At 36.4% G+C, this 25,036-nt stretch overlaps 1 protein-coding gene across 1 annotated transcript; it reads right to left on the bottom strand.

The window, feature by feature from the left end:
• Window positions 1-376: 376 nt before the first annotated feature.
• On the bottom strand, window positions 377-24,523 carry FBXO9 (F-box protein 9). The gene is made up of 13 exons (XM_063096629.1): window positions 23,941-24,523; window positions 19,756-19,842; window positions 17,361-17,514; window positions 14,862-14,921; window positions 13,287-13,386; window positions 10,733-10,875; window positions 10,168-10,282; window positions 6,059-6,177; window positions 5,771-5,861; window positions 5,096-5,191; window positions 4,669-4,762; window positions 2,961-3,112; window positions 377-963 (listed from the first exon to the last, which is right to left on the bottom strand). The coding sequence occupies exons 1-13, from the start codon at window positions 23,941-23,943 to the stop codon at window positions 855-857; spliced, it is 1,323 nt and encodes a 440-aa protein (XP_062952699.1). The 5' UTR covers window positions 23,944-24,523; the 3' UTR covers window positions 377-854.
• Between the last annotated feature and the right edge of the window lie 513 nt (window positions 24,524-25,036).

The raw sequence follows: 25,036 nt of genomic DNA, 5'->3' as shown, positions 1-25,036 counted from the left end.
TGAACTTTCTGAAGTACCGTCATAGGTATCTACAGTCTGTGACTACATGTAAAGACCAATGATGAAAGGGGACAACGATTAAGCCTCTGCTGGCTATCCTAGGACTGTTTCTTAAATATTCTGATATTTTCAAAAGGCCATCCAAATATATTTTCTTGAGGGCCGGCCCGTGGCTCACTCGGTAGAGTGCGGTGCTGATAACACCAAGGCCACGGGTTCGGATCCTATATGGGGATGGCCGGTTTGCTCACTGGCTGAGCGTGGTGCTGACAACACCAAGCAAAGGGTTGAGATCCCCTTACCGGTCATCTTTTTTAAAAAAAACCAAAAAAAACCCCCCAAAAAACAAATATATTTTCTTGAAAGAAACATTTATTTGTGATCTTTATTGGTCAAACAGTTTCAAACAAATCCAGAGAAGGTTTTCATTTTGAGCCTTTAGTGCAAAGATACTATATATCATGCGGGAAATAAAATGCCTATTCAGTGGAGCGCTCCCCTGATGCATTTAAATATTAGGATGCTCAGGCAGAAGACAGTTTATATGACAGAAATTTGCTCATAAATCTGCTTGAAAAAGGACATGATTTGAACCTCACATTAAGGTTTTTCACAACATAAATGTGCTTAAACAACTTATTTCAAATTGTCTAACTTCAAAACAAAACACCCCGAGAATCAACTATTTCTTTAAATTAAAAAAAAAAAAAATCAATTTATACTCTTCTTAAAAAGAACTCCAACAATTTAATAAATTCTGGTTCCTTATATATGTATGTACATTTATAACTTAGGTGCTCTCTGCACTGTGTACTTTACCCATGCACCAGAGACAGAGGACTGGACTCGAGGCTCTACAGAGGCCTTTCTGAGAAGGCAGTGTAGCTCCTCACCCTGGAGAAAAACAGGGGCGTGTACATCCTGTCAATCTCAAAAGCACTCACTGCAGTCTCGCCAGTTGATCTGGAAAGAAAGCGCGCAATTACTAGCACAAAGAAATTTCAGCTCATTTAAAATCTGTGCATGTTTGTAGGGGGACCTAATTTTATGCTGTAGCCTTCTTTATTTTTAATTCATCTCAGTAAATTCCAACTAACATAGGCACATTGTAAAAAAATTTGAAAAACTTAGAAAAGTATCAGGAAAAATAACTCATAATTCCACCACCTAAATATAACCTTATGAAGTACTTTCTTATAGTGTTTCTTGCAAGCACCTCAATCTCTCTATTGAGAGAGATCATACTCTTTTAGTAATCCTGTTTTTCATTTAACCTTATAACATATGCATTTCCTCACATCATTAAATATTCTTCAAAAGCCATTTTTAGTAGCTCCATAATATTTTACGGTCCGCTTGTGCTACAATTTACTTAATAATCCCCCTTTTGAAGATTTATGTTGTTTCCAGTATTTTGGCAATTAAAAATAATGTTATATTCTTGATATGTCCTTCAAATTCCTAAGAGTAGAATTTTTAAGTCAAAGGCTAGGGACATTTTAAGGAGCCTGTTAAAATGTATTTCAGGGCTAGCCAGTTAGCTCAGCTGGTTAGAGCACAACCTTACAACATCAAGGTCACAGGTTCAGATCCCCAAACAAGCCAGCCACCAAAAACAAAACAAAATGTGTTTAGGAATTACATTCCTAGAATGGGATTTAATATTTTCATATTAAATATTAATATGAAACTATTATTAACAACACCATTATTATAGGCATGGGGAAGGGGAAGCAGATGACAAGTTATGCTACCACAGCCTTTAATTCCTCCCCACCCCGAAAAGAGAGAGAGAGAGAAAATTCAGGCGACTTTACAAACATTACAAAAAGGTCAATGTGATCACTAGCAGCTATAAATGTTGCCATAAATGTCCTTTTTCTCCCCTAAAAAAATGGTGCTTTTCTAATGGGCCAAGCATGAACTATAGCTATCTTTCATTTGCTTGGTTCTATTTCTGGGTCTGGTTTCTTTCTTTGAAAAGAGAAGAAATTCTACTGCATCAGATTACAGAGAGAAACAAAAAGGAGACAGCAGGACTAGCAGGTAAAGGTGATAAAGAAAAATGCTCTTTCTCAGTTGTAAGGACCTTCTAAATGAGCGGGAAAAGTTATTTGTAAGGTAGAAATGTGACCTTACATTAAATCACATGAAAGTTTTCGACAGTGTGGTCAAGGCTGCAAGCAGGATAATGAAAACTGACCTCCTCAAAACTTGTCCTCAGAATTTTGTATTCATTCTGAATAGAGCCCTCAATCACACACCAATATTCTTACAAATCTAACAGCAGCTAACCTTAATATCCATACAAACTAATATTTCTCTTCCCTAATTGCTTTTTAAATTTTACTTATTTCTGTACTGCTCCTTTCTCACACACACTCGTCAGTTCATTAATTATTTCATACAAGTAAATCCTATCTCATAGAACAAAGAGCTTTAAATAGGAATCACCTAATAGATTTGGCTTTGGAATACATGAGTTTTTTTTGTTTGTTTGTTTGTTTTAAGCAGACTTGCTTTCCTAACTACAATTTTATTAAAATCAGTGGGTAATCCCCAAGGATAAACCAAATGCAAATAAAGTAAAAAAAATGATAATAAGATTGAGCTGTGGGAGAAGAAAAATGACCTGGTACTTTAAAACCACTAATGCATGAATAGCTTACAGCTGACTAAATACCATTCTACTCACGGAATGCTACTTTCATTTACAAAGTGGGGCTTCTAATTCACTTCCTCAGGGGAATGAGAGAGCGCTCCGGATGTCTTACTTCCTTGCCCATGTGTAGTCTTTTTCATTTTGGCCATTTTTTTTGTATGTAGTAGTGTTACACTGTGGTTTTGCTTTGTAACGTAATGTTAACTCTGAGAAATTTAAAACATATCTGAGTTTCCTAAGCTGAATATAAAGTATACATTTATACTGAAACCTTGGTATTTTTATTGAATTCACTTACTTGTAAGTAATGTGACAAGAATGATGTATCCAGATGAGTTTGTTAAACCTCTGGTGGCCACTGGAACATAGTTGTAGCCCCACATGAAAACTCTGATCTGCTTCTTGTACGGGGACACGACGAAAATATCTGTATTTGTAGTCAAGTGGTTTCTGCAAAAGAAAAGGTACATGAGCTATAATAAAACCATACTTCCCTTATATGAGTATAAATATTTACAAGAATATATTATGCAAGAGTGACACGAATGGTAACATAATAAACCTGCACACAATAAAGAGTTGTTTTGGATATCACATGAGAATGCATGAGTACCTTGATAAATATTAAGTACTCTAAAAATATCATGTTTTTCCCCATCATCATCACCTTAGTTGATCATCATAATAATGCAGTCGTGTTTAACACAGAGGGTTATTTCTATCTAATGGCTGAAGAAATGAAGATCCAGGGAGGTCAAATGAGTTAACCAAAGTTACACAGCAGTTTCAGTGACAGGAAGTAAAACTTCTGTCTCCTAACTCTAAGCCTAGTATCTCCTGCTAAAAAATGCTTGGGAATTTTTTTTAAGATGGAAAGTGATAAATTTGTAAAGGATGCAGAAAAAGCACAGAGTATAACATCTTTTGCAATAACAGTAAAACAGTCAATGGAGAAATAGATGTGACAAGGTTCATTAGAATCACACTTCTGCAAATACTGCTGCTAAAAACAAAAATGTAAACACTATGGGCGCTTTCATTATATCATATGCTCAAGAGAAAATTGGAAAAAACAGTTTTTCCTCTATATGACAGTTCCTAAACTCTCTTATTAGATAAAACTTAAACAACTAGGACCTCACAATTCCTGTCTTGACCTCAGAAAACTCATGATCACAGTCAAAGGAATGATCTCTGTCCCTCAGACTGCTGCCCGATTTCAGGAGACTACCAGAGAGGTAAAGAGGCCAGCAACAGGTGACAGGACTTGCAGATAAAACCCTGCCCTGTCTCAATACATGATGCCTGGAAAGAGAGGGGATTTCATACAAAGGAAATTTCTTTCAAAAACTATTAATTGTAAAGGCAGTAGGCAAATTTTTATTCCAATTACCTCACAATTGACTTCATTGGCTATATTATGGTTTTTAACCAGGATTAAAAAAGTGCATATTGAGAAAGGTTGTGAAAAAAATCAGGTCCTCTGTTAAGAGAATTTAAAGCACTTTAGAAAGTAATAATATCAGTAGTTATATTTGCTTGGCCTTTTTTTCCTTTTGTAAGAATAGGAAGGAAATTATCTTACTTTAGCTTATTTCCAGTAGAAATTGAAGTCCTAAGATATCCTTGTGAAAGAATTACCTGTATGAGTTAATTTAGGAAGGAAAAAACCCTAAGATTCAAAATAGGAAGGGCCAAAGAACATATTCAGGTATAATTCTACTAGTTATTCCATGGGAGATTTTGGATTTATGTTTTCATGTGCAAAAACATTAGACAAGAAAAGAACACCATTTGGAGAAAAACAAGGTGATCCAATAAAAAAAATAACCACATCTTAAAAAAAGCTCCTACTCTCTTCAGAGATCTTCTAGAAGTTAACATACATTTTATGTAATAGTATAATTAATGAAACAGTATTTTTTTATTCTTTCTAATCAAGAACGCTCGAGTAAATAGGGTACTGAAATAAGAAAAAAACTATTAATTCCACCTTTCATACTCACTTCTTCTTTTTTCTTAGTTATGACAGCAAATACTTTGGTCTGATTGTCTGTATCTTGTGACAAGCGATAATGACCCAGTAGAATTGCATCAGTTCTAAAAAATAAAAATATACACTTTAAGTATCTAAATCTATTAATCAGTTATAATATGTACTTAAGTAACTCAGGAAGTAATGAATTAATAGTATTTCTCAACTCGACTGAAAAGAATCAGCTAGAATGTGAGTAAACCTTGATTCCAGCGCCCCAAAGACTTACTCAAATAGACTCTCCAGGCAGAGGCCCATGAATTGGTATTTTTCACAAGTGTCCCCCACCCCTATGACTGCCTTTTCAATCATCCAGTATTAAGAAAACAATGGGTAACATTAACCTGCAAGTAACTGTGCGAAATGTGGACTAGATAGAAAGCTATAAAAAATACTACCTGGTATTCCTAGTTCTTAAACGGCAAACAATGGACTGAGGCTCCTCAGGAGTTGTCAACATCATCACATGGCCATCAGGGAAGAATCTTATGTACCTAAGTAAAAAAAAAAAAAAATCACCAAAACACACCACACACACATAAAGTAAAAGACATATCCTTTTTTATCAGTACCTAAACCTGTTCATAGCTTTGAAACCAAACCTAAAACACGATACGCCAAAGAACTGATAAAACACCATTAAGACAAACTTGACTGAAAACCTGTTACTCCAGCAACAAAGAATTAAAGGCGTTTTATTATCCTCCAGGGGGAACTGTTGAACTTAAGCTTTACTCACTGAATAAAAATTAGACATTGCTTGCATAAGTCTATTTCTCAAAGATTGTAATATCTGGTGAACAATAAGGTTGAATAAAAGCAGAAGCTATTTAAAAAGGCAAATAATTATACCAACGGCCAAAGCTCTAAAATATAAAATAAGGTAGAGGCTAGAAGGAATTATATAATTTATATTAACCTATTGGTTGTATGAGTGCAGTTCCTATGTTGTAACACAGGATGAAAATAATGAGGGCCATTTTGTGGTTAAATCAAAAGCAACAAAGAACAGATGTGGAAGTAACTAATAAACTAATACTCAGAATTTTCCACTCAGTTTACTACAGTTGTACCTGTAATATTCCACTTGGTGCCAGGCTCTATAGAAACCATCAAGAGACTGTTCCCCTTGACGAATATATGTAGTTTTACTGATATACACTCCTGTTAAAAAAGAAGATTTAAAGAAAAAAAACCTTAAAATTACAATCATATAACACATTTCTAGCTTTATTTTTATTGTAGTTTCCTTTAACATGTTCCTAGTTCTTAGATCCATTATAGAAAATTAAAACTATGGATTTATCAAAACCAGCATTATGGATCACTATTTCTCCTGAGTTCTAAAGAGTTGAGCTTACCATCAAACCGAACACGAGGCCGTTCTAAAAACATCTCTCTCCAGGATGAATATGGAACAAGTTTAATACAGCTTCTGCCCCAAACTTTCAAGCAGGCCAGACGCCATATTTCAGGGTCTCTAGGTAATAAAAGCACAACATCAATAAATTTAAATGGCTAAGTCCCTATACACAGACATAAGTGTTCTTGCTATCAGCCATCTATTATTCAAGAAGTATTTGTTGAGCACTTGTGAGGCACTGTTCAAGGGCTGGGGAGAGACTTATGGACAAGACAAAGGCCCTGCTCTTTTACTGGTAGGGAAGCAAACCGAGAGAAAAGCTTCAGGTGGTATGCTCAGTGCAAAAATCAACCAATAATATGCATGTTCAAAACAACATACTGTACCGACAAATATATACAAGTAAAACAAATAAAAACAAATCAACTGGCAAACAAAGCAGACCAAGCCGACGGGAATAATGGTGGTGAGGAAATAACAAATGTCTCAGATAGGGTGGCTGGGAAAGGCCTCTCTGGGAAGGTGACCATAATGATGGCGAAGAGTATTATCCCAGGCAGCAGCAACTGCAAGGTCCTGAGGTGGGAGTGTGACTGGCAGACTCAACAAAGAGCTGCAGCATAGTGAACAAGGTGAGAAGTGGACCATGTGATAGGAGAGGTGGTCAGGGGCAGAGGAGGTCGTGTCTTGTAGGCAGGAAGGGCTACTCACATCAGATGGATGCCACTGGAGGGTTCTGAGCAAGCTTTATGCTTTTAAAAGATCACTCTGGTGGTTTATGGAGAACACGCGTTAGGGATATACAGGAGTGGAAACAGGGAGACCATGTAGGATGCTGCTGCATAATCCAGATCAAGTACAGCAGAGACTGAGTCAGAATGGTAGTTGCAGAAGGGGTGAAATGGTCAGACTGGAGATAAATTTTGAAGGTGGCACCAAGAGGACTTTGTTATAGAATAAGTGCAAAAAGCTAAGTAAAAGACATACTGAAAATTGACATGATTCTCAAGTTGTCCCTGTATGCAGATGGTATGATCTCACACTTACCAAAAGACCTAAAGATGCCACCAAAATACTCTTAAACCTGATAAACCAATTCAGTAAAGCTGCAGGATACAAAATCAACACACAAAAATCAGCACCATTTCTATATACCAAAAACAAACTAGCTGAAAAAGTAATCAAGAAAGAAATCCCATTTACAATAGCTACAAAAAAAAAAAAAAAAAAAGTACCTAGGAATAAATTTAACCAAGGAGGTAAACGGTATCTACAATGAAAACTATAAAACAATGATGAAAGAAATTAAAAAGGACACAAAAAAATGGAAAGACATTTCATACTCATGGATTAAAAGAATAAATATTGTTAAAATGACCATACAAAGTGATCTACAGATTCAATGCAATCCCTATCAAAATACCAATGACATTCTTGACAGAAGTAGGGAAAAAAAATCCTAAAATTCATATGAAACCACAAAAGACCCTAAATAGCCAAAGCAATTTGAGCAAAAAGAACACAGCTGGAGGCATCACACTACCTGACTTCAAAATATACCACAAAACTATAGGAACCAAAACAGTGTTGTACTGGCATAAAAACAGACACATGGACCAATGGAACAGAATAGAAAATCCAAAAATAAACCCACATATACACAGCCAAATGATTTTTGACAACAGTACCAGGAACATATACTGGGGAAAGGACATCTTCAATAAATGGTGGGAAAACCTGATATCCATATGCAGAAAAATGAAAGTAGACTCCTATGTCTTGCCATATACAAAAATCAACTCAAAATGGTTAAAGTCTTAAATGTAAGACCTGAAACTATAAAACTACTAGAAGAAAACACGGGGGAAACACTTCAGAATGTTGGTCTGAAGATTTTATGGTTAAGACCTCAAAAGCACAGGCAACAAAAGCAAAGATAGACAAATGGGATTACATCAAACAAAAATCTTCTGTACAGCAAAGGAAATAATCAACAGGATAAAGAGGCAAAGAATGGGAAAAAATATTTGCAGACTAATCATCTGATATAATATACAATGAACTGATTTCAACTCAACAGCAAAAAATCCCAAATAATCTGATTTTAAAAACGGGCAAACAATATGAAGAGACATTTCTCAAAAGAAGTTACACAAATGGCCAACAAGTACGTGAAAAAAAATACTCAACATCCCTAATCATCGGGAAAATGCAAATCAAGATCACAATGAAATATCATCTCACTCCAGGTAGAATGGCTATTATTAGCATGACAGAAAATAAATGCTGATAGATGCAAAGAAAAGGGAACTCTTGTACACTGTTGGTAGGAATGTAAATTAGCATAGCCATTATGGAAAACAGTATGAAGTTTCCTCAAAGGGCCAAAAATAGAACTACCATATGATCCAGCAATCCCACTACTGGGCATATATCCAAAGGAAATCAGTACGTCAAAGAAATATCTGCATTCCCATGTTTACTGCAGCACTATTCATAATAGCCAAGATATGGAATCAACCTAAGTGTCCATCAACAAATCAATGAATAAAGAAAATGTGTATAAATACACAATGGAATACTATTCAGTCATAAAGACAGTGAAATCCTGCCATTCATGGCAACATGAATTAGCCTGGAGGACATTACGTTAAGTGAAATAAGTCAGGCACAGGAAGAGAAATACCACATGTTCTCATTCATATGTGGAAGCTAAAAAAGTTGATCTCACAGCATTAGAAAGTATAATAGTGGTTACTAGAGGCTGGGGGTGGGTAGGGAGATGTTGGTTAAAGGACACAAAATTACAGCTAGATGATAGCAAGAACAAGTTCTAGTGTTCCATAGCACTGTAGGGTAGTGCAAACAATAATTATAGCAAACAATAATTCATTTCACTTTTTTAAACAGCTAGAAGAGAGAATTTTGAACATTACCAACAGAAAGAAATGATAAAGATTTGAGGTGATGGATATGCCAGCTACTCTGATTTGATCACTATACACTGTATGCATGCATCAAAATATCACACTGTACCCCAAAAATACATACAATTATGTATCAATTTTAAAAATTAATTTAATTTTAAAAAATGGTCAAAATGGTGTTATGTAAAAACAATTTACATGATTCTGATACAGCTCAAAATATTTTTAACTCCATCCGTAACTTAAAATATTCAGTTTTAAAGAAGCAAAAACTACTTATATTGGTGTCAGACTGTAAAACATAAACCCCTGAAGTTTATGTTGAAATATGTAATTAATAATTAAAATTTTTTCTTTTAACAATTACTTTTAGTTTATAAGGACACAAAGTTTTTATTACTGAAAATTTGCTTTCTTAATCAATTCCTTCTTTACCATGTATTCTCATTTACAATTAAAAGAATAACAATGCTAGAGATCCCAATTTCAAAAGGTTGGTGGCAATCCACTAGGTGCTTAATAGGTGCTTGTTAAATAGAATCACCAAAGACAGAGGCTTCAAGCAATTCAAATATTTTACGCAAAATCCAAGATTCCAAATGAAATTTAAAAACAATGCATATGAATTTTAAGAGCTAAAGTTATAAAAGATTTCTAGATGCTAAGGACTAAGTATATATTTTTATATAAGACACTCAAGATAGACCACTGACCAAATGATTTTATATTAAACTTTGTTTATTCTTCATGGAGTAAGATTTTTAAAGTACAGGATAACTTTTAATGGGCCAAAAGGAAATTCTGGTGTGATCTAAACTTAAATCATAACCTCTTAGTGGGTTCAGAATTAACGTAAAAATGACTTGAATATATTTTTCTAATATAATTCTTCTTTCCAAATCAGCCAAGCTAGCATGCAAACGTTATGAAAATAGTATGTGTGACTACCTCCATTCTACATATTATTCTATATCCTGGAAACCTACCAATTCTAGCCTTTTAAATGCTATACTATTTGAGAAAATCACGTTAAGTATAGCCTAGCAGAACTTCTGTTCATTCTAAGCTGTTACCCAGACCATCAATCAAATTCTTTTATCAAAATTGGCAAAAGACCATAATCTTTCTTTACACTACTGCCTGAGGCATTAAAAAAAAAAAAAAAAAAAAAAAGAAGTACCTGGCACAGATATAGAATCCTCTGCACACCAGGGACAACTGCTCTAATGACCTGAGGTCTAGTTCACTAGACACCACCCATCGGAAGATGTACATCAGGACTTCCATTGGCAGCACTGCAGAAAAAAATAAAATCCTCCAATGGCTCTTTTACATGTCATTCTACTGTCACAACCACACTCTCAGAGCATTTATATATTCCTAGAAATTATAAATTTATAAGTCATACCTCTCAGTATTGCTCAGAGCTACAACATGAGTGTATTTAACTACCCAATAGTAATTAGTGGTTCCTAACATCAAGACACAAATATCTTTGTTTTTTCAATATAGAATGGATCTGAAATTACTTTTAAAAAGTACCTCTTTCCAAGATTATTTTATCACCAAGATATATTAAAATAAATGTGTTAGAAAAATAGTACAACAATTATAACTAAATCTCCCACCATACTTTGAACTAGGGCAGCAATTATCTGGCAAATTATCTGACACTGTAAGTTTGGAAATCTTCAATCTAAGGTTAAAGTATTTCACACTGAGTTATACAAACCAAGAATTCACACCTGATATGTGAGTCTGACTGCTCTCGAGCTCAGGCTGACACAGTTTGAGCACAGATTCCTGAAATGTGAGTTGCTGCTGGAAGTAGGACAAGAGATCTACCATCTTGCTATCATCATCATCATCATCATCATCATCTTCAGTGCTGAAAAAAGGAGTGAATAAATTAAGTGCTTCAGTCTACAAACATACAGTTTAGAAAGTGATTTTTCATAGTACTTTCAAATCTGCTTTAGAAAAAGTCACCTAAAAGCAAACTTTCTTACTACATTCTAAAAATGTGATAATAGTTTATCCTGTCTTGCAAAGGATACCATAACAAGTTTTTCAAAGAGAAAAGCTTCAGTAATCACCACCCAGAAAGAATTAGAATTTTTGGAAACAAGTTTTGAAATTTAGTAATTAGTTTTATTGTAAAGTAGAGATTTCATGAGTTGGTGAAAAAATTTAAATGATTTGAAAATCTTACGTAAATAAAATTTTTAAGTGGTCTTAATCCATTCTAACTGGATACAAATTAAATATACAGATGTCATCTGAGGTACTTACTTACCAGGGGTTCTAACAGATGTGCCTTAACTTATCACCCTACCTTTACAGAGGAAAATATTTAATTAAAAAAAAAAAAATCTTAGGGTCCACAAATTATCTATCAGCATACACAAATGTGTAGTTAAGAGTTCTAGAAAAATGTCTAGCTTTCCATTTTTGCTAAAGTTAACCTTAAGGATGATCAGACTTACAAAAAAGCTTGGATGAGAATGAAGTTAGAAAACTAGGAAGGGCTTCTTATAACAACAAAAGTCAAGTGTGGTTGAGACTAGATAGATAGGCTCAATGGCTATTCTATATTTTACGGAGGAAGGTAATAAAACAGCAAAGAAACTTTTAGGGCTTATCAGATCTGGCAAGAAAAAAAAATGTATCTTTAAAAAACTTTCATAGCATCTGGGTTTGTATAAAAGGATGGGAGAGAAAAGAAATACTTTGTTTTAAAACAAACTTTCTTAACACCTGGCACCTGTTTATAAAACTGGCTACGAGCTGGGTCTAAATGACTCTACCCCAATTGTTTTTTTCCTACTCGAATTTAAAGGTTTAGAAAAAGCCCAAATGATGCATTGTAAGTATAAACTACTTCACACCATTAAACTCTAATTTGGTGAATGGTATTAACTGAAAAGTTTAAAAATGGTAATTAATACTGACTTTACTAAAATATTTTCAAAACAGTCAGGGCCCCTTAGATGTTCAGAATCTTGTAGAGCATTTGATGTAAACATGCACAGGCACTTGGCTATTGACTAATGTAACTGTTGCATGTGCACCCAGGTATCCTAGATTATGGACTTAAGTATAAAGGACGAGTGGCTCTGATCCAAGGGGCCCCCCACCCCCACAATGCCGCTACTGCTGCTGGAGGCTGTTGCTGCCAGGACCCTCCGAAAGGCTGCTGCCGCTGGACCTGTAAGCCACTGCTGCCATTGCTGAGGACTGAGCTCATGTCGTCTGCCAAGGGCTCCCAGGATCTTTCCCAATTACCTAGTGTGGACCTACGTGTGAAGGTTTTGTGACCCAGTCTGTACAACAGGCTTGAAGGGTCTGTGAGCCCTAGCCTTATCAATACACTTATCCAAAGCTTAAGTGTTAATACCATATGCAGTTAAAAAAACACTGGCAATAAGCATATATTATTAATAAAGGTAACTTCATTATTCATGACAGAAGCAATATAATAGCTAATATCTCATTACCAAAACTATTTTTCTATGTATTGACCACTTTCAACTTGACATTCTCATGGGTACAGACTCTCTTCCTTTCTAATATCAGCAGACTGGGCTTCTGGGGCTAGGATTAAGCCAAAACAATTTTATTCTTGCAAATAGCTTCAAAAGTATTGGATTAAAAGTATGTTCTCTTGATCTTTGTCCATATAAAACCATCAGTGCTACTTCACGACTTTGCAAGAGGCAACTACACAATAACACATGCTTTCTTTTAGCAATGCTGACATCCTACACCTGTGATTCTGAACAAATGTCATTTTAAAGTTTTAATAATGTTCTACCTATATACATTAAGATAATAAAGTCAACATTCTCCTTATAAAATTAAAAACCTCTTTTAAAAATGTAAAGTTAAGTACATACAAAAGGAGAGAGACTAGAGCAATGACATCCCACGTACTCATTACCCATTTCAACCATAATTAACATCATTACCTTTGGCCTAATTAGTTTAATACTTTCTACTTCAAACAGATTTCAGAAAGTTGAAATGTCTTTTAATTTACTCCTAGTAATCACACTGCTTTTATAAAAGAAAACTTTTTCATCATCTTATTTTTTCTCTATTTAAAATGTGCATTTCTATATTTTAATCTTAAAATTTCCCTAATTAAAAAATTTCTACAACTTCATAAACAAGGATATTACTAAAGACTATATAACTTAACAGAGTTACCACCATCTTCTTATGTTAAGAGTCAACAGGGCAAAGACGCTTAACTTTAACAAAGTCTATGCATTACTGTCTATCAAATTATATACGCACTAGCTGTTTCCAACGCCATCACCATCTGGAGACCGGGTATAAGTAATCTTGAATTCTATATCAGGTACAAGTTGCATAGCCCTACGATAAAACTTGATGGCTAAAAAAAGAAATAAAGCTAAATTAGCTATGACCACACATTTCTGTCATTTCCTTTGGTTACTCTTAACTGTGGTTTAATTTGGTAACTTTCTTTACAAACACCCAAATTCCCCTTCTCTACATGCAACAGTAGTTCAGTGAACAAACTTATTTCCAAACCTTACTGCTCCGAAACTTGCTTCTAAAGTTAACGTATTATAGAAACTTAAGATGCTGTATTTTACTCAACTTTTAGTCCTTCCCATCTTTTTCCTCACCCTCTTATGCATCTTCAGAAGTGTTTATGTGCTGTCTTTAAGCTCTGAAAATGCAACTACTATAGCTCCAAGAAAAACACTTCTAAGTAAACTTTTCTTTCTATAGGACACAGAGTTGAGGAAAAGCAAATGCTTTCTAGGGGACGGAATAAAAAGAATTTTGTTATTCTTCAAATTCAACTTCCTTTAGCCCAGCCGCCTCTAATTTAGCTAAATAACCTTTAACACCTGTTTTTAAAAAAATCTCCTGGCCAGGTGATTTAAGGCTGTAACAGTCAATCTCTCTCCACAGAGATGTACCAACAGAACTTTGGGCTGTTCAGGCTGATCAGTTCTTTTTCCTTGGATGAAGTCTATTCAATTCAGTTTATTTTGCTATGTTCTATTATTCTGGGTGAATTACCACACACTAACTGGAGATGGGAATCCAAACTAATGAAGACTGCACAGGGACTTGACCAATGGGCCCTTTTAAAATCTAAGTAAAAATATCACTAGAAGAATCTTGCAGATAAATGCAATAACTCTGAATAATGCTTTTCTGGGGGCATTTTCAAAATGATTCAAGCACAAGCATTTTTCCCATGCCCCAATTATTATCTTTACCATCACAAAATGAAGGCATAATTACAAACTTAATAAGATAAACAGTCCTATCACTTTGTTACTTACACATTTTTATTGGGTTAATAAAAGACAAAGCTGAAGCACATTCCTTTCGGTAAAATGTAAATTAGAACTTAAAAAACATCTATATGTTCCTCAATTTATTCTTTATGTTCCCTGCCTCTGAAGTAATTTTCACCTATAAAGAAAGAGTATCCCATTTTAAAATGAATAACAATTTAACTTTATTAATGAAGAACTAATAAATACAAAAACTAAATGAAGAAAAATGTTATTTTATTCATCCTACCAATATGATGATGTTTCCCAGCAATATTTTTATTTCCAAAAAAAATATTGCTGGGAAACATAATATTGTATTATGCTCTAATATTGTATTCCTGATTGCTCCAGCAACATTTTTTGGAGCACTTTCAGGTTATGTAGAAATGCAATTTCTATTTTTGAATTTTTAAAAAACAATTTCAAATAAAGGGAGACTGATATTCTATACCAAATTTGTTCTAGCTAAAAAAAAAAAAAATTGGTCAGTAACGAGTTGTTATTCAGACATGTCATGACAATATGATCCTGTGCCCTGAGTTTTTACCTTCATAGAGAGCTCCATTTTGTTCTTCTTCTACTGCTTTTAGAAAGAGTTTTCGAGCCTATAAAAATAAAAAGTGAAACAATTTTTAAAAACCTGTATTAAAAATGAGTATGAATGGTAGGAGAGACTTTTTCACAAATGGTACTGGAACAACTGAACACCACAGACAAAATAATAAATCTTGACCTCATACCTTACATAAAAATTAACTCAAAATAGATCATGGACTTAAATGTAAAATATAAAGCCTATAAAACTTTTAGAGGAAAAACAAAACAAAAAACAAACAAAAAAACTCCTAGGACTAGGCACGGAGTTCTTATATTTGACACCAAAAGCACAATCCATAAAAGAAAAAGTTGATAAATTGAACCTCATCAAAATTAAAAACTTTTGCTTTGCAAAATGCCCTATTAAGAGAATAAAAAGAGAAGCTACAAACTGGGAGAAAATATTTACAAGCCATACATTCAAAGGACCTGTATCTAGGGCCGGCCCGTGGCTCACTCGGGAGAGTGTGGTGCTGAGAACACCAAGGCCCCGGGTTCGGATCCCATATACGGATGGCCGGTTCGCTCACTGGCTGAGCGTGGTGCTCACAACACCAAGTCAAGGGTTAAGATCCCCTTACCGGTCATCTTTTAAAAAAAAAAAAAAAAAAAAAAACAAAGGACCTGTATCTAGAATACATAAAGAACTCTCAAAACCTAGCAGTGAAAACATAAGCAATCCAATTAGAAAAGACATGAGCAGATATTTCACAGAGAAGATATACAAGTGGGAAATAAGCATATGAAAAGATATACAACATCATTAGCCATTAGAAAAATGCAAATTAAAATCACAATGAGATATCACTACACGCCTATTAGAATGGCTAAAATTAAAAAGTAGTTACAACACCAAATGCTGGTGAGGATGCAGAGAAACTGGATCACTCATAGGTTGCTGGAAGGAACATAATATGGTACAGACATTCTGGAAAACAGTTTGGCAATGTATTTTAAAACCAAATGTGTACTTAGCATAGAACCTAGCAATTTTACTCTTGGGCATTTATCCCAGAGAAATGAAAATTTATGTTCATGCACAAACCTGCACACAAATATTCATAGCAGCTCTGTTCATAACAGCCAAAAACTGGAAACAACTCAAATGTCCTTCTACTGGTCAATGGTTAAATAAACTCAGGTACATCTACACCATTCAATACTACTCTGCAATAAAAAGGAACAAACTACTGACAAACAGGACCTGCATGGATCTCAAGGGAATTATGCTGAGTAAAAAAAGTCAGTCTCAAAAGGTAACATACTGTATGATTCCATTTATACAACATTCTTAGAAAATCGAAATTATAAAAATAGAAAACATATCAGTGGTTGCCAGTGGTTAGGAATGGCTGGGGAAGAAGGGGGAAGGGAGAGAATAACTATAAAGATGTAGCATGAGGGAGCCTTGTGGTGACGAAATTGTCCTGTATCTTGATTGCAGAGGTAGTTACACATGTAATAAAATTGCTTAGGACTATCTATACACATACAGAGAGATAGGTGTTTTTTTTTTTTTTTTTTAAAGATGACTGGTAAGGGGATATTAACCCTTGACTTGGTGTTGTCAGCACCATACTCTCCCAAGTGAGCCACGGGCTAGCCCATAGATAAGTGTTTGTAAACCCAGGAAATGTGAATAAGCTCTGTGGATTGTACCAATATCTATTTCCTATTTTGATATTGTACTATAGTTATGCAAGATGATACCATCAGAGGCGGCCGGATGAAGGATGCATTGGACTTCCCTCTATCTGTGAACCTGCAATTATTTCAAAATAGAAATTAAAACAAAAACAAGTACGGAAGACTTTATTCATAGGGTAATGTCAATTAGTGACTAATTGTCTGTAAACGAAACTTGGATCTGATGGTGTAAAGATGATAGCCTCTAAGGAAGAGGCAAATAAGGCAAAAGTGAGCTGATGAGCTATGCCTACACCATGTGAGTAAGGACCAGGAGAGGTGACAGACAGCACTCAAAGTATTTTCAGTGTTCTTTCAAAATTTTCCATGATAAAGAAATGATTAATGCATCACTGTAACTTGATTAACTCAAAATATAACAAAATACTTCATTAAGACCTTTGAACAATTTTTTTTTCCTTTTGGCTTTCTATTAATAAATTCAGAGGCAACAGTATCTTAGAGACGAAGTGAATCTCAGGGTCTATAAGTTAACAAAAGACAGTTCTATGAAGACAGTATACCCATAATGAAAGAAGCCATGTGGAGTGGTGGTACCATCTGAAGTACCTAGAAGTATTAGTGAGGAATATATAAACTGGTATAATAGCCAAAATTTTTCTGAGGACAATTGTTTTATTTTACAAGTTATGTGCTATGTCACCAGAGTACAGGTATAATGATTACCTACTCATGTCACTGAAAATTTCTATGTGCCCCCCCCAAAAAAGGTAATTTGTTACAATGTCTATAATACTTAACTTTTCTTCTTTTGCCAGTTCTTGTTTTCCTTTGGTATCTGCTGCTTTCAGTAAAGAGCCTCTTGCTGCTCTGCAAGATCGAGTTTCTAAATTGCTAGAGCCTACACCGGGAGCAAGTTCAAACATCCACTGAGCTCGAAACATCTGGAGTTGTGCCTGAGGGGAGAAAAGTATTTAAGGATCCATCAAGGAAGGGTAGCTTAGCTCTGGAACAGCTTATCAATATATCCAACATCTATTTCCATGTATATACTTATTTTCAAAGACCAGAAAACACTGTCTTTTAATTTACTAAATTAATACCCATTAAACGTCTATTATCTTTTAAAATAATTTTCTGCTTAAAACTTTAAAGAATCATGAAAATTAGCCTAAAATAGGTCTTTTTATATAGCAAAAGTCTAATGGTATTGCTGAAACAAATTTTAATTAAAATTGCAAATGTAAGCCATCACTTACGGACTGAACTTAAAATTTCTAATAATTTGTTAATGAATGCATTATCTAGAGACATTAAGAACACTGCTCAAAAATTCTGTAGGCGAACCTAAAGTCTTTCTTTCAATAAACATTTTGTATTTCAACAAGGAAATATTTTGGGCCGGCCCGTGGCTCACTCGGTAGAGTGCGGTGCTGATAACACCAAGGCCCCGGGTTCGGATCCCATATAGGGATGGCCGGTTCGCTCACTGGCTGAGCGTGGTGCTGACAACACCAAGTCAAGGGTTAAGATCCCCTTACCGGTCATCTTTTTAAAAAAAAAAAAAAAAACAAGGAAATATTTTTTCTAATACATATAATTAAAAAAAATTAAAACAAAGAAAAAGTAAAGTCCTCCTGAATAGTGGTCTTGATGTGCTGCCCAGATTTCCCCTCATGAATAAAAACTTTGTTACCTCAACTGCTGGGAGTACTACCTGAAAACAGCCCTGAGTTGTCAGCCCTTCTGGCTATTGTCTCAACAAGCTCACCCCACCTTCCCAATCCCCACCCAATGACTGACCAATGGCTGATAAAGACCTCTCTCACTGCAACTCAGGCCAGCTCTGAAAGGGTATTCCATCTTCAGAATTCTGGAGGGACTGGCTAAGGCAGTCCATTAAGACTGCACTGAAGCTGGACTTCTCTCCCTGCTCACTCCTGCTTCCCTTCCTTCCTCCCTTCCATGAGCACTGATCCCAAGAGAGTTTTCTAAAGAGGCTCTCTAATAAGCCAAATAGAACCCAAGCTGGGATATCCCTCCTCCCAAAGATGGCCATTGCTAATAGAACTGTATATATTATTCCTGGTTTCCTTCTTTTTAAAGATACATGTTTAAAAATATTTAAGCATAAGATATATGTTTTTAAATTTTTTCTCTAAATTCTGTTTGATGTACACTCTTGGTTCTCACACTCCTATTTCTAACGTGTTGCACATATTTCTCTGACCTACAGAATCTTTAGCAGCATTCATTATTTACTAGACAATGCATCTCAAATAAACAAGTATTATAAATCTTATAAATTTGGTGAGATGCACTTATCCAATTACAGTGACGTTTTTCCTATTTCAAAACAGATTTACCTCTTCCTTTTAAAGGGCTGCAGTTTAGTTCACAGTATGGATGCATCACTACTTAACACGAATCATGGATATTTAGATTGTATGACATTTTTCCATATAAACAATGCTATAATAAACATCTTTGCACATGCATATTTATTCACTTCCCCCATTGTTTCCTTAGGATTAATTTCCTGGAAGTACAATTGCTGTATCAAAGGAAATGCATGTTTTTCATTTTGATCCATATTGTTAGTTTGTCCTCCAGAAAAGTTGTAGCAATTTACACTTTCATGTACTTTGGATGAGTGTTCTCACAGCCTGGTCAGCAACGGGCATTATTCACCAATCTGATTAAATTATTAATGAGACTAATTATCTCTTCAAATGTTTGATGGCCATGTATATTATTTTTCCCATTAACTGCCCATTTATATCTACCCTGTGCTCCACTTACTAATTTATGAGAGCTCTATATACCAAGGATATCAATCTTCTGCCCATATGTGGTAAATAGTTTTCTGACTGACTATCTCTCATTTCTGGTGCCTTTTGTTATTTGCACAATTTAAACTTTTAAGCAGTCAAACCTGTCAATCTTTTTCTTTAAGTTATGGGTTTTAAGTCATCCTTAAGCCTTAGTTTGAATATTATAAACCCATACATTGAACTACATAGCCACGAATATTGCTATTTCTTTTTACAGAAATGAAACCCATAACATAGTTTAAGTATTCTATAAACCAGTATGAAAATACACTTAATGTAAACAAGAACCTACAAATCTCCAACTTCAACTTATGTATGGAAAGTAATGGAATAAGAATTATATATACAATTAAAGAAACATGCCTGCAGATCTGTTTCAGCAGAGCTTTCATTTTCACCATCCTCTCCTGCTCTGACAGTATCAGAATGACAATCTTCCTCAGCTTCTGCCTGAGGAGAAAAATCCAAATAACATTAGAAGTATACAAGCACTAGTTTCTCTTTGTAATCTGTATCTCCTAGTCAGCTATTTAAGCACCATAAAGTCAACACTTTTTGTGAAGCCCACTTTGAGCACCAAGGCTGTAGGGTGCATCTGGAGTCTATTTATCCGCCCCCCCCCCCCCGCCAAAAAATGTGAAAAGCATATCCTCTACTTTGAACTACTGTATTAATATCACCGTGAATCTTAACATTTTCCTACAAAATTTAACAGCAATTCCATTCATCCAAAAAGCAATCTAATTATATCGAAAATAACAATTCAAGTCCATTACTATTCATAAACGATTTGATACGATTAATGTAATTGGGTAAATGAAGCAAATTCCTCCTTATACATCATGTAACTATTTACTGACAATCTACAATAAAAACTATATTTTTTTCTTCTTAGAAAAAGATGAAATAAAATAGGATATTTTTAGTTTTCTTTTAGTTCTACAATAAAGTGATTTTTTATGAGAAAAATATTTAAACATATACAAAGGAGAACAGTGTAATTAATCCCCAAGTACTCATGACCCAACTTCAATAATTATCAATGTAAAAAAATAATTCCTTAATATCAAATATCAAGTCACAGTAATATTTCTCAAACCGTCATATGTAAAATACATATTTTAGTTTGTGAAATCCAAATATAAATGAAGTCCACATATTGCAATTGGTTGGTATGTCTCAATGCTTGGAATCCTCTCCTCTCACTCTTTTTCTTATAATTTGTAATGAAACTGGGTCATTTTTCTGTAGGGTCTAGATTTTGCTGAAGTGTCAGTAAATATGTTCCTTTGCTCTCTTACTTCCTGTAAACTGTAGTTGGATCTAGAAAGGCTTGGTTAGATTCTGGTAAGATTTTTTCTGGCAAGACTACCTCTTAGGTGGTGGTGTGTTTTCCAACAGGAAGAGAAGTGTTCTGAAATGCAGCTGACAAAGTACTTTGGCAGATGTTCCAAATATAACTGAACCCAACTGAGGCAAAAAAACTACCCAAATAATTTTAGTGTCCATAAACTTCAGCAAACACCAAAACAGAAAATACTATAATGTTTCAGGCCAATGAAATATAGAGTTGCTTCTCTAGGTATCTTCTTCACAGGTAAGTTTAATGATACCAATCAGATAAAATTTGATAGTTTAATTTTTTTTTAATTCTGTAGAATAAACAACTCCACTGGGCTCCAGTTAAAATGTTTTTGTAGGTAGTTAAAAAGAACATTTGCTTCAGAAAATAACATTTAGTTGTAATACAGAGTTCAGCAAATAGTTTTTGTTTCATGAATCACTTAAAAGACTATAGAAAGGGGCCGGCCCGTGGCTCACTTGGGAGAGTGTGATGCTGATAACACCATGGCCTCGGGTTCAGATCCCTATATAGGGATGGCCGGTTAGCTCACTTGGGAGAACGTGGTGCTAACAACACCAAGTCAAGGGTTAAGATCCCCTTACCAGTCATCTTTAAAAAAAAAAAAAAAAAAAAACATAGAAAGATGTCCCTTCTTTTACACATCTGGCATGTTGTTAAACACGCTCAATGTGAATATGACTTCTGTTTATTATTAATATTTAAAATGTGGTAGAAAAGCTCATTAAAGACTTGTAACTGAATACTTTTGTTTTTATTTTTTATTTTTTAATTTTTTTAATTTTTTAATTTTTTATTTTTTCCAAAAAAGATGACCGGTAAGGGGATATTAACCCTTGACTTGGTGTTGTCAGCACCATGCTCACCCAATGAGCAAACCGGCCATCCCTATATGGGATCTGAACCCGGGGCCTTGGTGTTATCAGAACCACACTCTCCCCAGTGAGCCACAGGCCGGCCCATAACTGAATACATTTGTAAAGAAGCACCTTCTATTTTTAAAATTGTGAATCCAATTTTATAAAGCTGGACTGGAATTACTGTGTATGGCTTGGGGCTTGATAAGGTCTCAGGTCAGATTCCTTCCATTTTATCCTTTTATTCTCAATAAATGTTTGCTAAATTAAACTTAATCCTACTTTCCAGTGAAAACGAAATGTTGCCTCAGTTCAGTCTGTTAGCTAACAGACCTATTAGCAAATGGAACTTGCTCAACATTTAATGTTTTCAATCCTATATAGAAATGTGATCAGGGAAATGACCCTAAAGTTTAGCTAGAAATAATAACGCCAATTTAATTTTACTAGTTCCAATATAAGTTTTACAATTGCAAATTTTCACTGTAAGTTATTTCCAGGAAAAAAAAATGTTTATATTAACACAGATCATTGGACACAGCAACCAAATATACTTGCACTATATTACATTTAAGCCTTACTTTCTATCTTATCTCTGGCAACTAGACTTAAAACAGAGGTATCTTTAAGATCCAAACTAGTTAGCATAAGGTAAAACATTCGGCACACTAAAGAATAAACCGATGAAGAAGTATACAAGAGGCCAAGATAAATTTACAGAAAATGGAAAATTTAAGCATTAATGTTTTGTCAAATACATCTTTTAAAGTCCCTTTAAGTTGGGAGCTGCTGTGGATTGGTTGAAATGTGTCCCCTAAATTTCATATATTAGAAGCTTAATTTCCATTTTAACTGTTGAGGGTGGAAAATCCTACTATGGTAATTGAAGGTGGGGCCTTAAAGAGGTGATTAGATTGTAGGACCATGCCATAGTGAATGGGTTAAAAATGGTGGTCATAGGTGTGATTTGGAGGGTTTTAAGAAGAGAGTGAATGGCCTCTGAGTTAAACTGATAAAAATCTAGTATTGTATTAACACTATGCCAGGCTGATAATAGGAGCTCAAAAAAAATTGGTTGAATTAATAAAATATCATGCGTATATGTAATGAATATCTTAAGGATGAGGAATGGACACAGCAACTTTTTTCTCCCCTGAGCTGTGTTATAATAGAGTTCTATCCATTATTTGATTTTGATAGTATGATCACAAAAAAACTATCAGATTTGGGTATTACCACATTTAGTCAACTCAAATACGACTTGAAATAAGTAGGCCTTCGGTTGCCACCCAGAGGTTTTCACTTTATTTTTCATAAGAGTTCGCCCTAAATGTCACCTTTCAATTAAGTAGTTCATATATTTGAGTAGCTCATTTTCATCATTTTGTTTCACAGGTGGGATAATGAAATATAAAAATTAAGTGCTTAATCCCGTTCACAGAACTACTGAAAGTTTACAGGCAGAGTCAATTTGTGCTTTTTTCTACCCTCTAGGTTAATTTCATAAAATTCATTCACTCAGGCATCCAATTATTCAATAAATATTTGAGTCTTCTATAAGACAGTTTGGTATTATTTCATCCTCAATTAATTCAGCCCTAGCCAGAGATTAGTTTCTCAGATGCACTATTTATTCGAAGCCCAACAAAGGCAAAGGACAGAGACTACATATTCCAGTGTGCAACAGTCCCATGGAATTTGCGTTGTCAACTTCTGCAGCTTAGCAGTCCCTTCACACTGCACAGAAGCTGCTCAGGCCCTTGCTGCCATGAAGTGAGACTCGATCCCTCCAGCCCCTCTCCGCCAGGACCAGGACCGCCTGCCAACTTCCTACCCAGGGCACTGATGCCTCGCGGGCAGGTGCGTCCTAAACCCAAGACTTCTTAAGGGGTGGGAACGGCTCTCTGTGGGCCCGGTTTTCCGGAAGAGGTGCAATCAACAAGTGTCTCTGTTTGCAAGGGCTCATTGCCGAATTAAGATGCTGCGACGGCTCACCCCAACCTACACTAACTGCTTTTGATAAAATCCCTCTAAGGGGCTAGATTCGTTCAACCTCCTCAGTGAGCCGAGAAAGGGCACTTTTTTCGGGCCGTCTTGCAACCCTCTTCTTTTCACACCGAGTCCGACTGCGGGGTTCGGCAAGAAAGAACCCTGGGGAGCTGTCAGGGCTGGTACCCCTTCCACTCCCTCTCAGGCCAGGGCTCCTGAGGCTGCCATGCAACTCCCGCTCCTCCGAGTCTCCCCTACCCGCTCCCTCGGGCCCCCATCCCCAGGCCTGGCCGTTCCCCGCCCTGCAGTGTTCCCTAGAAACCCCCCTTCCCAGGTTACCATGCTGGCGGGGCGGCCGGCCGCGGTCTAGGGGCTCTCCGAACCCCCTCTGCACCGTCCTCCGAGGAGGGGTGGTGGGTGTCCGGGTGTCTACTCCTGCCTGTCTGCTGCAGCGGGACTTAGCAGAGTTCTCGGTCGGAGAAGCGCACCAGGCAGCGGCAGTAACTGCGGGCCCGGCGTACGGCAGCCATCTTCGTAGGGCAGAGGGCCAGATCGGAGCGCGCTGGAGCGGCTGCCGTGGACTGGGGAGCGGAGGGACACCCGCTGCCAGGAAAGGCCGAGGACTTGCGAGCACCGCAGCGTCTGCCCTGCTGGATACCCCGGACACCGCGGCGGAGCTGCCTCTGACGCTGCGGAAACCTGCGCCGACGCACTGAGAACGCGCAGTGACGCCGACGCCTGAAGGCGCGACCCGGCCCCTTGGACGCGCGCGCCGTCTAGAGGTGGACGAGGGGAGTGGGTCCACTGTGTGCGGCTACTAGTTCGCCGAACCTCAAACACAACCCATGTATTCGACGCAGCGAACACGTAGGCAAAGTTGAACAAGCGTTATTTCAAAAGTGTTTGTAAGTCAAATTTAAAGTTGAGCCCCTAAGGCAAGCCGCCCTGAGGAAAACTAAACTGGACGCTCCGGACGGTCGCTACGCGGTCCGCGGCTCTGGCTACAGTCCTAGGATTGCGGGAAACAGCGAAACTCCACAACAGTCACAGGCTCTTACAACGACTGAACTTTCTTACAGTGCACAGATAAGGCAGAGATGGAGGAAAAGATGCGCCTACACACTTAGCAGGGGAACGGAAAGAAAACAGCCCACGCAAGGCACGTCTCACTACAGATCCCATAAGGCAATGGGGGAAGGGCCTGTAACTCCAAGGCCGTGAAGCCCAAGTCCGGCGGAGACGGCCTCCGCGAGGCGTTCTGGGATTTGTAGTCGGCCGCTCCGCGTTCAGCACCGGAACTTGCACATGGTCCTTGCCCCGCCTCTTAAAGCTCAAGCACCTGATTTCACTTCAAGTGAAGACAGTCTTACTAGTTACGCGATATTTTATTTTTCCACACTTTAAACCTTTTGAGTTACAGAAGTTTGCATGCAAC

Source organism: Cynocephalus volans, chromosome 5 (assembly GCF_027409185.1).
Source record: "Cynocephalus volans isolate mCynVol1 chromosome 5, mCynVol1.pri, whole genome shotgun sequence".
Classification (NCBI taxonomy): domain Eukaryota; kingdom Metazoa; phylum Chordata; class Mammalia; order Dermoptera; family Cynocephalidae; genus Cynocephalus; species Cynocephalus volans.
This window is presented reverse-complemented; position numbering and strand designations above follow the sequence as displayed.

Bases quoted from the DNA above. Each gene is read 5' to 3' on its own strand.
- FBXO9 (XM_063096629.1), bottom strand. The intron at 17,515-19,755 runs GCATGTTTCTTT...TTCTCCCCTCAG, and splicing joins CTGCTGAAACAGATCTGCAG to GCACAACTCCAGATGTTTCG. The intron at 10,876-13,286 runs GTGCGTATATAA...TCCTTTTTTCAG, and splicing joins GATGGCGTTGGAAACAGCTA to CACTGAAGATGATGATGATG.